We start from the raw sequence: 13,196 nt of genomic DNA, 5'->3' as shown, positions 1-13,196 counted from the left end.
GTGTGACCTGTACAAAAAAAGGACGGGTTGCACTTAAATCCCGGGGGACCAATATCCTGGTGGGCAGGTTTGATAGAGCTGTTGGGGAGGGTTTAAACTAGTTTGGCAGGGGGGTTGGAATCAGAATGTGAGTGCAGCGATTAAGGTAGAAGGACAAGGGCATGATGCTAAGAGTTCTGAGTTGATGAGGAAGGACAGGCAGGGAACAGAACATAATTGTAGCCAGTTAAAGGGATTGAAATGTGTCTATTTCAATGCTAGGAGTATTAGGAACAAGGAGGATGAACTTAGAGCATGGATTAGTATGTGGAATTATGATGTTGTGGCCGTTACTGAAACTTGGTTGGAGGAAGGGCAGGATTGGATGATGCAGGTCCCAGGGTTCAGGTGTTTTAAAAGGAATAGGATGGGAAGTGAAAGGGGAGGGGAGTGGCATTGCTGGGCAGGGTTAGTATCATAGCTATAGAAAGGGAGGACGCAGCAGAAGGAGTGTCCACGGAGCCAGTCTGGGTGGAAGTCAGAAATAGGAAGGGATCAAGCACTGTGCTGGGAGTAATCTATAGGCCCCCAAATAGCCCTCAGGACACCAAGGAGCAGATAATCAAGCAGATTTTAGAATAGTGCAGGAAATACAGGGTAGTTCTGATGGGTGATTTCAACTTCCCTCATATTGACTGGCACCACCTGAGTGCAAGGGGGATAGATGGGGTTGAATTTGTCAGGTGTGTTCAAGAAGGATTCCTGACACAGTATGTGGACCGGCCGATGAGAGGAGAGGCTATACTGGATCTGGTTCTGGATAATGAACCTGGTCAGGTGACAGACCTCTTGTTGGGGGAGCATTTTGGTGAGAGTGACCACAACTCCCTTAGCTTCAGCATAACTATGGAAAGGGATAAAATCAGACAAAATGGTAAAGTGCTTAACTGGGGAAGGGCTAACTTTGAAGGGATGAGGCAGGAACTAGTGAGAGTAAATTGGAAACAGATGTTCAAAGGGGAAAGCACAGAAGTAATGTGGGAGAAGTTTAGGGACCACTTGAGCTGGGTTCAGGACAGGTTTGTCCCACTGGGGCAAGGAGAAAATGGTAGGAAAATGGAAACCTGTCTGACGAAACATGTGAGGCAACTCGTCAAGAGGAAAAAGGAAGCATATGTTAGATAGAAGAAGCAGGAAGTAGGAGGGGCTTATGAGAAATATAGGGTAGCCAGGAAGGAGCTAAAGAAAGGACTTAGGAGAGCTCAAAGGGGGCATGAGAAGGCCTTGGTGTGTAGGATTAAGGAGAACCCCAAGGCGTTCTATGCATATGTGAAGAATAGGAGGATGACGAGTACCAAGGTGGGACTGCTAAAGGATAAAGAGGGCAACATGTGCCTGGAGTCGGAGGAGGCTGGGGAGGTCCTAAATGAAAACTTTGCTTCAGTATTCACAAGTGAAAAGGATTTTGATCAGGATGAGGTCGAAGTAGAGCGGGCCTGTGTGCTGGACAATGTGGAGATTAAGGAAGAAGAAGTGATGGATCTTCTAAAAAAAAACATTAAGATTGATAAATTCCCAGGGCCGGATATGATACACGTCAGGTTATTATGGGAATTGAGAGAAGAGATCGCAGGAGCATTAACTATGATCTTTGAATCCTTTTCAGCTGCAGGGGAAGTGCCGGAGGACTGGAGAATGGCAAATGCAGTTCCCTTGTTTAAAAAAGGTAATAGGGAGAAACCTGGGAACTATAGACCGGTGAGTCATACGTCAGTGGTATGCAAACTACTGGAAAGGATTCTTAAGGATAGGATCTATGAGCATTTGGAGAAGTACAGTCTACTCATGGATAGTCAACATGGCTTTGTGAAGGGAACATCGTGCCTCACGAGCCTGATGAGTTTTTTGAAGAGGTAACAAAATAAATTGATGAGGGTAGGGCAGTGGATGTGGTCTACATTGACTTTAGCAAAGCATTTGACAAGGTCCCTCATGAGAGACTCATCCAGAAAGTCATGAGGCATGGGATAAGTGTATTCTTTGCTGTTTAGATAAAAAATTGGCTTAAAGGAAGAAAACAGAGGGTAGTTGTGGATGGAAAGTATTCTGCCTGGAGGTTGGTGATTAGTGGAGTGCTGCAGGGATCTGTCCTCGGATCCCTGCTATTTGTGATTTTTATAAATGACCTGGATGTAGAGGCGGAAGGATGGGTGAGTAAGTTTGTGTATGACACAAAGATTGGAGGAGTTGTGGATGGAGCTGTAGGTGGTCAAAGGTTACAAGAGGATATAGACAGGCTGCAGAGTTGGGCAGAAAAACGGCAGATGGAGTTCCATCTGGACAAGTGTGAGGTGATGCATTTTGGAAGGACAAACCAGAAGACTGAGTACAGGATTAATAGTCAGTTTCTCAAGAATGTGGATGAACAAAGGTACCTTGGAGTTCAAATCCATACATCCCTCAAGGTCACTGCACAGTTTGATAGGGTAGTTAAGAAGGCCTATGGGATGCTAGGCTTCATTAACAGGGGGACTGAGTTCAAGAGTAGAGAGGTCATGTTGCAACTCTACAAATCTCTGGTGAGACCGACAGAGTATTGTGTTCAATTCTGGTCACCTCATCATAAGAAGGATGTGGAAGCTATGGACAGGGTACAGAGGAGATTTACCAGGATGTTGCCTGGATTGGAGAACAAGTCATATGAAGCAAGTTTAGCAGAGCTGGGACTTTTCTCTTTGGTGCAAAGAAGAATGAGAGGGGACTTGATAGAGGTCTACAAGATTATGAGAGGCATAGATAGGGTGGATAGTCAGTACCTGTTTCCCAGGGCACCAATAGCAAACACCAGAGGGCATAGGTACAAAATTAAGGGAGGGAAGTTTAGGGGAGACATCAGGGGTAAGTTTTTTACACAGAGGGTTGTGAGTGCCTGGAATGACTTGCCAGGGATGGTGGGGGAGGCTAAAACATTAGGGGTATTTAAGAGCCTCTTGGACAGGCACATGGATGAAAGAAAAATTGAGTGTTATGGGGTAGTGTGGGTTTAGTACTTTTTTAAAAAGGATTTTATGCATCGGCAGGACATGGAGGGCTGAAGGGCCTGTACTGTGCCGTAGTGTTCTATGGTTCTATGACTTTCAAACATTGTGGAGAACTTTTCTGAATTATTCTGAAAAAAGCAAGGAAATCCTTTTGCATTTGTACAGGGCCCTGGTGAGACCACACCTGGAGTATTATGTACAGTTTTGGTCTCCAGAGTTAAGGAAGGACATCCTGGTTATAGAGGAAGTGCAGCGTAGATTCACAAGGTTAATTCCTGGGATGTCCGGACTGTCTTACACAGAGAGGTTAGAGAGACTGGGCTTGTACATGCTGGAATTAAGGGAGATTGAGAGAGGATCTGATTGCAACATATAAGATTATTAAGGGATTGGACAAGATAGAGGCAGGAAATATGTTCCAGATGCTGGGAGAGTCCAGTACCAGAGGGCATGGTTTGAGTATAAGGGGTAGGTCATTTACTTCAAAAACTTCTTCTCCCAGAGAGTTGTGGGGGTTTGGAATGCACTGCCTCGGAAGGCAGTGGAGGCCAATTCTCTGGATGCTTTCAAGAAGGAGCTAGATAGGTATCTTATGGATAGGGGAATCAAGGGAGATGGGGACAAGGCAGGAACCGGGTATTGATAGTAGATGATCAGCCATGATCTCAGAATGGTGGTGGAGGCTCGAAGGGCCGAATGGTCTACTTCTGCACCTATTGTCTATTGTCTATTTTCAAAACCTTCAATTCATTGTTTAAACTCATATGTTTGCTATTATTATTTTTTATTATATGAGAAGGTATTTTACGTTCTTTTCTCCTTAATAAAGAGCTTTGGTCTTGGTAGGGTTAGATTCTTTTTTTGTAATAAATTAGTATATTTCGATATAACTATTGATTAACTTACATGAATACAGGGTAATGAGATTGTTATTATGAACAGGTATAATGTAATTGGAAAGGTATGATTGATTATGAAGGCCAGAAGATCAGAATTGTGGAGGATTTTTCACCTGCGTTTTAAAAAAGGTTACGTCGGAATTGTATAATAAAGGTCTTAAAACTTCTCTTCTTTATCCTGCTTGTCTTAGAATCATTTTGAAGAATAGCTCTCAGAAATGTTTCCGTTCAACTCAAAAGGTGCAGGATATTTTAATTTCTGAATCAGTATCAGAAGTATAACTGTCAATAATTCCCTACATAATCTATGGTGCATTTGCCTGATGGATCCTTTTTTAGAATCAGCAGTCTAACTGTTCATTACTTTTATGAATAATTGTTTTTTTCTTACTTTTGGTATACCTTCGTATCTAATTTTTTGTACTTTTATTTTTTGCTTAGAAAATTAAGGATTTAACATTAGTAAGTTTTCATTGAGTTAATAAAGTTAATATGTTCTGAATATTTTTAATATTTTATGTTATTTTTTTCATGATTTTTTTTAATAAGTTGAATTTTGCTCTTTTGTTGTGTGTTGTTGGAATGCAGTTAGCCTTGAAAATTTTTTGGAGCTCAGCCAGTAGATTGGTTTGTGAGGGTAATGTAGATAGATTTAGCTGTCAACAGCCCTTTGGTTGACTTTCTCACTTTGGGTGGTGGGTGGGGAGTAGATATCTTCTTTTCTATCAGCTGTTTGGTTCTCATAGCTTCATTTGTTGCTTGATTACTGTATCTTAAAGCTTATCATTTGGAATTCATATATATTCCTGCAGTTTTTATTCTACCCTCTCTGTTAAGTAACACTTAAATTGGATCATGCTATTAATTTAATTAGTTTTAATGTGAAAGTATTAAACCATCCTGTGAAATATAAGATAAATAATTATGCTAAGAAATTGAATGTCTCAAATTTTTTTTACAAGAAACACATGTTTTCAGTTGTGATAATTTATATCTTTTCAGCCATTTGAAGGACTTATGTTTTCATTCCTCCTTTCAGGCTAAGGCCAGAGGAGTTCTGCTTCTTACAGACAATTCACTTTCTTTCATTCAACATAATGTAGTGTCGGACACCAATGGACATTTTCTTATAGTCTCAGGGAAATTAGATAATAAATTAATGGTCTTTGCTAATGTGTATGACCCGAATATAGATGATCCAGGCTTTTTTGACCGCTCTTTTTAACTTTTACCAGATTTAAGTCTGTATACTCTGGTTTTAGGAGGAGACTCAACTGTTGTTTAGATCCTGTTTTAGATTGCTCATCTTCTGTATGATTCACTTTTAGTAAATCTGCCTCATTTATCCAATCTTTTCTAATGAAATATGATATTGTTGATATTTGGTGCTTTTGTATCCAACAGATACAGAATACTCATTTTTTTCTCATGTTCATCATACGTATTCCATGATTGATTTTTTTTTGTTGATAGCCAATTGATTCCATTGGTTCGATCCTGTGAATATAAAGAATTTGCTGTTTCAGATCATGCTCCTGCATTTTATCTTTAAATCTTCCAGGTGTGTCCAAAATAAACAGATTTTGGCCTTTTAATCTAACTTTGTTATCTGACAAGGATTTTAAAAAAATTTGGAGAGAAAAATTACTCTTTTTTTAAGATACTACGCTAGAAGACACTTCTAGTCTTATTTTATGGGATGCTTTTAAGGCTTATATGAGAGGACAAATTATTTCTTTTACTGCAAATGTTAAGAAGAAAAGCTAATAAGGAGAGAATTGAATTAGCTAATCAGTTGAAACAATTAGACCAAAAATATGATTTGGCTCCAGATCCTGTTTTATATAAAAGACGTATTGAAATTAAAAATAAATACAATCTGCATTTAACTTATCCAATTGAAACTCAACTTTTAAAACATAGAAGTGAGTTTTATGTTCATGGAGATAAAATGGGTAAACTATTGGCTAACCAATTAAATGCCAAAGTTAAACACCAAATTAAAGAAATTTGTAAAGCTAATGGTGATAAAACATCTGATCATTTAGAAATAAACAATAGTTTTAGAGAATTATATTCTAAATGTTATAGTTCTGATCCTCCTGAAGATAATACTGTAATGAAAATTTCTTAGATCAATGAAACATTCCTACAATTTCTGATGATAATCGGAAATTTCTGGATCAACCCATTTCTTATGAGGAAATTGCCGATGTTGTTCACACTTTGCACTTGGGAAGACCTCGGGTCCAGATGGATTTTCTGAAGAGTTCTATAAGGGTTTTTCCTCTTTGCTTATACCTCACTTATATTCAGACCTTCCAGACTCTTTTAATTTTGATAGGTTGCCACAATCTTTTTATGAATCCTCTATTTCGCATATTCTTAAAAAGAATAAGGATCCAACTGAATGTTCTTCTTATAGACCAATTTCCTTACTTAATGTTGAAAGTAACATTTTATCTAAACTTTTGGCTCATAGGATTGAAAACATTTTACCATCTGTTATTCCTGATTAATGGACCGGATTTAACAAAAATCGGTACTCCCACTTTAATATTCAACATTTATTGAATATTATTTATGCTCCTTCTAAAGTGATATCAGAATGTGTCATGTCCTTAGATGCTGAGAAAGCCTTTGATCAGGTTGAATGAAATAATTTATTTAAAACTTTAGAAAAATTTAACTTTGGGCCCAATTTTATTCAATGGATTAAATTACTTTATTTATCTCCCTCTGCTCAGGTTCTTACTAACTCTCAGAATTCCAAACCTTTTAAACTTCAATGTGGAACTAGACATGGTTGTCCTTTGAGTCCTTTGCTTTTTGATTTGGTCTTAGAACTTTTATCTATTGCTTTCCAGGAATCTAATGATATCACCAGTACTTTAAGAAGGGGCAATACCCACAAAGTTTCGCTTTATGATGATGACCTTTTGCTCTACATTTCTAATGTGGCGTTTTCTTTACCTTTTGTACTTTCTTTATTCTCCTGCTTTAGTCAGTTTTCAGGATATAAACTTAACTTCCATAAGAGAGAACTTTGTCCTTTGAATAATTTGGTATTAGTTAATACTAACCTTCCTTTTAAAATTGTAAGAAATCAATTTACTTATTTGGGCGTAACAATTACTAGGAATTATAAATTCCTCTTTAAAGAAAATATTTTACACATCTGAATTATGTTAAGAAGGCTCTATCAAATTGGTCACCCCTCTCTTTATCGTTGATTGGCTGAATTAATTCTATTAAAATAAATATCTTGCCTAATATATTGTTTTCTTATATATGGGAAAAAATGTCTCAATTAAATAAAGTTCATCTTCAAAAAGCTAAAAAGAATGGAGATTTAGCCTTATCCAATTTTAGGTTTTATTATTGGGCAGTCAATATACAGAATCTTATGCTTTGATTATATTAGATTAATCGAGAGGACTGTATGGATTGGGTTTCTTTAGAAGCTAATTCTGTTAATAAATTTTCTATCATTTCTCTTCTCGGATTCTCAATTCCTTTATCTTTAGGTAAGTTAACTGATAATTTTGTAGTTAAACACATTTTTAGGAATTGGGTACAATTTAAAAAATATTTTGGTTTATTGCGTTTTTCGCTTTCAAGTCTCATTTTTCTAACTTTTTTTTAAACCTTCTATGATTGATGTAGATTTAAAGAGTAGAATAGATTGGATGTTAAATATTTTCAGGATTTGTTTGTTGGAGATAGTCTCTCTTCATTTCAGCAGCTGTCAGCTAAGTATAGCTTACGCAAAACCCACTTTTTTCGATACTACAAATTAGAGACTTTCTGCGTCCACAAATGCATACATTTCCCAAAAGTCCAGATAAGAATTTACTTGGTACAATTTTAAATTTGAAACCTTTCCATCATGGATCTATATCTAATATTTATGATACATTATTGGGAATGAGAAATATTCCTTAGGACAAAATTAAAAATCTCTGGGAACAAGACTTACAGATTCCAATTTCTGAGGATACTTGGAATGAAATTTTTAAATTGGTTAATACCTCATCGTTATGGGCCTATCATTCCCTTCTACAATTTAAAGTGGTTCATAGGGCCCACAAGACTAAAGATAAACTGTCTCGTTTTTATTCTGAGATATCTCCCTATTGTGATAGAAGTAACAATGGAGAAGCTTCACTAATTCATATGCTTTGGACTTGTCCGAGTCTTGAAAAATATTGGAAGGAAGTATTCCAAACATTTTGGTGCTTTTTAAAGTAAATTTTAAACCTAATCCTTTAACTGCCTTATTTGGTATTGGAGGAAATGATATTGTTTTGGAGACACATGATTTGGACATTTTGGCTTTTATTTTTCTTATAGCCAGAGGGCATTGTTGCTTAAGTGGAAGGATGCCACTCCACCTACTCATGCTCATTGGTTAAATGATGTTACATCATGTTTAAATTTAGAGAAGATTCTCTGTTCAATTTCTGAACCTAGACAAGACTTTTTAATGTTGTGGGGACCTTTTTGAAGTATATTCAAAATCTTTGATTTGCTATTAAGCAGAGATGTTGGCTAAGAATATGTTTTACTATATGATAAGGATTTTTTCCTTTTCTTTTTTTAAAACCAAACAGCTGTTTTTTTTCTGGTCGTGGGTTTAGATTTTTTTGCATCATAAAATTATCTTTTTTCAGTATTACGTTTAAATTTAATTTATATGGATACGGGGTAATGAGATTATATTTGTGATTCCAATATATTGTAATTGATATATATTATATATCCTATTTATTTTGTATTCTTTTATGTAAGAAATCAATAAAAGTATTGAAAAAAAGAAGGCTCTTGTGGTCAGCACATGATCACAGACCTGGAACAGGAGCAAGTGACTGAGAACCTGAGCTGTTCAAAATTACCACCGGGGACCTGTGAAACAACTTCACATGGATAAAGTGGCTGATATTTGTGGGGTGCAGACTGGGACTGGAATCCCAGGGTCCAGATTAAGCTCTGGGAAATCCACACCTCACTGAAATGGAGATCAGCAGAGTCAACTGAAGGAGCTGGGTGAAGGGGAACAAAACAACACCAGCAGAGTCAATGGTTGTTGTTGGGCTGGTTGGGTGTACTGAAGTTTGTAAGTCCTGAACATCTTGACCAGCAGAAACAGTTTTTAATCAGCCTGTCTGTGACTGTTCTCATCCTGAAAACTGTCATTATTTCACTCCTTAACTGTCTAGTGCACCCTAGTTTCTGTAATCTCTGCATGTAATTTGACATTTCAGCAAATTTCCACTGCTCCCCCCCCCCCCTCCCCGCAAAGACCAATTCCTCCTTCCTGTGATGTGTGGCCCAGATCTGCGGACGTGGTTTCACCAGAGCTTTGATGTCTGTAGCACAAGTCCTATTCTCCTGTACTCCTGTAGTCTGTGTCGAAAGACCCATATTTCATTGGTTCCATTGCTGACACTGTACACATGTCCATGACATGTTATTGTTTGATGAACACAGACCACACAGGGTTAATGGATCACAATTTTGAAACTAATTTGCCCTGTCCTTTTTAAATCCAATAAAAGACATTATATTCACCTGCATTAAAGTCCATTGGCATAACTCTTTCCCATTTGTACCAACTTTCTGTGATTTATTGCTGCCCTGTTACAATGTCACTGGAAACTTGTTTGTTACTGTTTAAAATCCCATCACCGGACTCAACCTGATGAAAAGTTGCAGTCACAACAGATTCACCACCATCAATTCCCCACTCTGGTCAGTCGTATGCTTTCAGTTCCATCAGGTTCACCTTTGGGAGTTTATCAAGCAGCTTCTGGAAGTCCGGACACACCCTGTATAACCTACAGTGTCTATATTGGGTCAAACCTCCAGCAGGTCTCCCAGTCCCCAGCTGTAGACTGTGGGGCTGAGGACTGCAGGTGCTGGTGTTCCATATAAAGCAGTTCACAATGTACTGACTGAGATACTCATTCCATTCCTGCACTGAGTAACATAGCGACCATTTTAATGTAATTTAAGAATATTTGTGCACATACCTTTAGACACAATCCAGCAAATGAGGGCAATGAGGATGAAGACAAGAGCCACAATGTTACAAATATTCAGGCACCACAACCACTGCTTGTCTTCTAGAGTCCACAGGGAGAAATGAACAACAACATTAGAACTGTTTCAAACTGTTTCAAAACTGATCAACACAATCAGTTCTACATATGTTTCAGTGGACAAGTGTTCCAGATAACAGACATGGACTGGGATTGGTCAGGTTAGCTGTAATAATGAATGTCCTAAACATGAGTCTATCCCACCAGGTTGGAAAAGGACCAGGTGTCAGAGCAATGCAGTGGGGGAGGGCCAGAGAGTTCCCTCCACTGTCAGTGTGTGGAGATCCCCGGAGAGACTAAAGACCTTGTCGTTAGTTCTGGAAATATATTGTAAAACCTGGGTATCCATTATCCTCAGGCTGTGAAGATGGAAATGGCAGGGAGACTGCAGTCTCTCTGTGTACACACTGAGCCAATGAGACAAGACCCCACTGTAAATAAATTCAGTCGTATTATCCCAGTGATCAAGTGCTGCAATTGACATGGTCCTACCGATCAGCCAATCAGGATGGTGGAATTGGGAGAAGGTTCTGGAGAAAGCTGGGCGGAGGGACATTTGTGACGGACACTGGTGGTATTCTCAGTCATTTGGCGCGTGATGGAGAGAGGAGAGGATCGGGAGATGCAGCCACAGGATTAAATCTGACGGAAAGGCGTGATTCAAAGGAGTCCAAGATGGGAAGTTCGACTGGAGATCGGAAATGAGGAGTTGACGCCATGAGTAAGGAACACACCCAGACTTTGGAGGATACAATCTCCAACACTGTGCACATTTCAACAGCTGCTGAAACTGAAGGGAGCTGGAATTATCAAGGAGTCCTTATGTGTCAGAGTACAAATGTGTTGACTATTGGACACGGAACCAACATACAGTCACTGACAAATATACTGTTCCATGGATTGAGGATGCTCTGGCCTGCCTGAATGGAGCAAAATGGTTCAGTGTGCTGGACCTAGGGAGTGGGTATTATCAGATCCCCATTAGTGAAGCTGAGCAGGAGGAGTCAATGTTCATATGTCTACTTGGATTCTTCTGGTTTGAAATAATTTCCCAGGGCATATCAGGACCACAGCTACTTTCCAACATGCCATGGAGAAGACTGTTGGGACATGAAGTTGCTTGAGGTACTGGTGTACAATAATGATCTCATAGCGTTCGAGTCCACACTGAGGAGCACAAGACGAGACTAATGAAGATGCTAGACTGCCTGAAAACTGAAGGGTTAAAACTGTCACTGGACAAATGCCAGTTCTGCAAGATGTCAGCAAATTACATCAGGTACATAGTCTCTCAGGATGGAATAGCTATGTATCTGTCCAAGGTCGAGGCGGTGACCACATGGCCAAGGCCCAAGAATGTGAGAGCTCTACACTCATCCCTTGGATTCTGTGGGTTCCACCAGAGATATGAGAAGGATTACTCCAATGTAAGCCACCCTTTGAATCAGCTTTTGTGTGGTTACCCCCCCTTGAGGAATAAAAGGAGGAGAATGAAAGGAGAAGAAAGTAATGTTTATCTTTGCCCTTTGTAGCCTCTCAGAGAAAGATGGGATGCAAAATATGAAGAAGCCTTTCAGCTACTGAAAGAGCTGCTGACTGAAGCACTTGTGTTGGCCTTTGCAAACCCTAGTTGCCTTATGTCCTGCTTACCAACGCCAGCCCCGAGGGTTTAGCGGCTGATCTCGATGAAGGGATTAAAAGTAACATTAGCAAATTTGCAGATGACATAAAGCTGGATAGTAGTGTGAAATATGAGGAAGATATTAGGAGAATGCAGGGTGTCTTAGACAGTTTGGGTGAGTGGGCAGATGCATGGCAGATGCAGTTTAATGTGGATAAATGTGAGGTTATTCACTGGTGGCAAGTACAGGAAGGCAGATTACTATCTGAATGGTGTCAAGTTAGGAAAAGGGGAAGTACAACGAGATCTAGGTGTCCTTGTTCATCAGTCACTGAAAGTAAGCAAGCGGGTACAGCAGGCAGTGAAGAAAGCTAATGGCATGTTGGCCTTCATAGCAAGGGGAGTTGAGTATAGGAACAAAGAGGTCCTTCTGCAGTTGTACAGGGCCCTGGTGAGACCACACCTGGAGTATTGTGTTCAGTTTTGGTCTCTAAATTTGAGGAAGGACATTCTTGCTATTGAGGGAGTGCAGTGTAGGTTCACAAGATTAATTCCCAGGATGGCGGGACTGTCATATGTTGAGAGATTGGAGCGACTGGGCTTGTATACACTGGAATTTAGAAGGATGAGAGGGGATCTGATTGAAACATATAAGATTATTAAGGGATTGGACACTCTAGAGGCAGGAAAAATGTTCCCGATGTTGGGGGGAGTCCAGAACTAGAGGCCACAGTTTAAGAATAAGGGGTAGGCCATTTAGAACAGAGTTGAGGAAAAAAATTTTCACCCAGAGAGTTGTGGATCTATGGAATGCTCTGCCTCAGAAGGCAGTGGAGGCCAATTCTCTGGATGCTTTCAAGAAAGAGTTAGATAGAGCTCTTAAAGATAGCAGGGTCAAGGGATATGGGGAGAAGGCAGGAACTGGGTACTGATTGTGGATGATCCAGCCATAATCACATTGAATGGCAGTGCTGGCTTGAAGGGTCGAATGGCCTACTCCTGCACCTATTGTCTATTGTTCTATATCAGGACCAGAGAAAGGATTGGGACCAGTTGCTTTTGTCAGCTGGAGTCTGTCACCCTCTGAACGAAACTACCCTATGCACAAATTGGGCTGTGGTGGATAAGTTAGGTGACTATCGATACAGTGCCAAGTTGGAGGTGCGGATAGACAACAATCCTGACCTTGGTGAGGTTGGATGCCACAGGTCACCGTTGGTCAGCAGCATTGTCTGTTTATGATTTCAGCCTGAAATATCGGCTGGGGAATCAGAACATTGATGTGGAGTCATTGTCCAGATGGTCACATGAGGTGTTGGAAATGGACGGAGACTGGGATTCCCTGGTGTCATGAACTATTGATTACCTGACTGGCAGACCACAGTACGTGCGCTTGCAATACTGTTTGTCAGACAGAGTGGTCAGCAGCACTGGGGCTCCACAGGGGACTGTCCTATCTCCCTTTCTCTTCACCATCTACACCTCGGCCTTCAACTACTGCACAGAGTCTTGCCATTTTCAGAAGTTTTCTGATGACTCCACCATAGTTGGATGC

At 39.8% G+C, this 13,196-nt stretch overlaps 1 protein-coding gene across 3 annotated transcripts in view; it reads right to left on the bottom strand.

Annotated features, from left to right (window-relative positions):
• LOC140719069 (uncharacterized) overlaps positions 1-13,196 on the bottom strand; it is a 165,726-nt gene that overhangs the window by 29,364 nt on the left and 123,166 nt on the right. For all 3 annotated transcript variants that reach the window (XM_073033453.1, XM_073033449.1, XM_073033460.1), the window contains one exon: positions 9,952-10,044. In XM_073033453.1, the coding sequence (XP_072889554.1) occupies positions 9,952-10,044 (93 nt within the window). The remainder of the gene's footprint in view (positions 1-9,951; positions 10,045-13,196) is intronic.

Source organism: Hemitrygon akajei, chromosome 2, assembly GCF_048418815.1.
Source record: "Hemitrygon akajei chromosome 2, sHemAka1.3, whole genome shotgun sequence".
Lineage (NCBI taxonomy): Eukaryota > Metazoa > Chordata > Chondrichthyes > Myliobatiformes > Dasyatidae > Hemitrygon > Hemitrygon akajei.
This window is presented reverse-complemented; position numbering and strand designations above follow the sequence as displayed.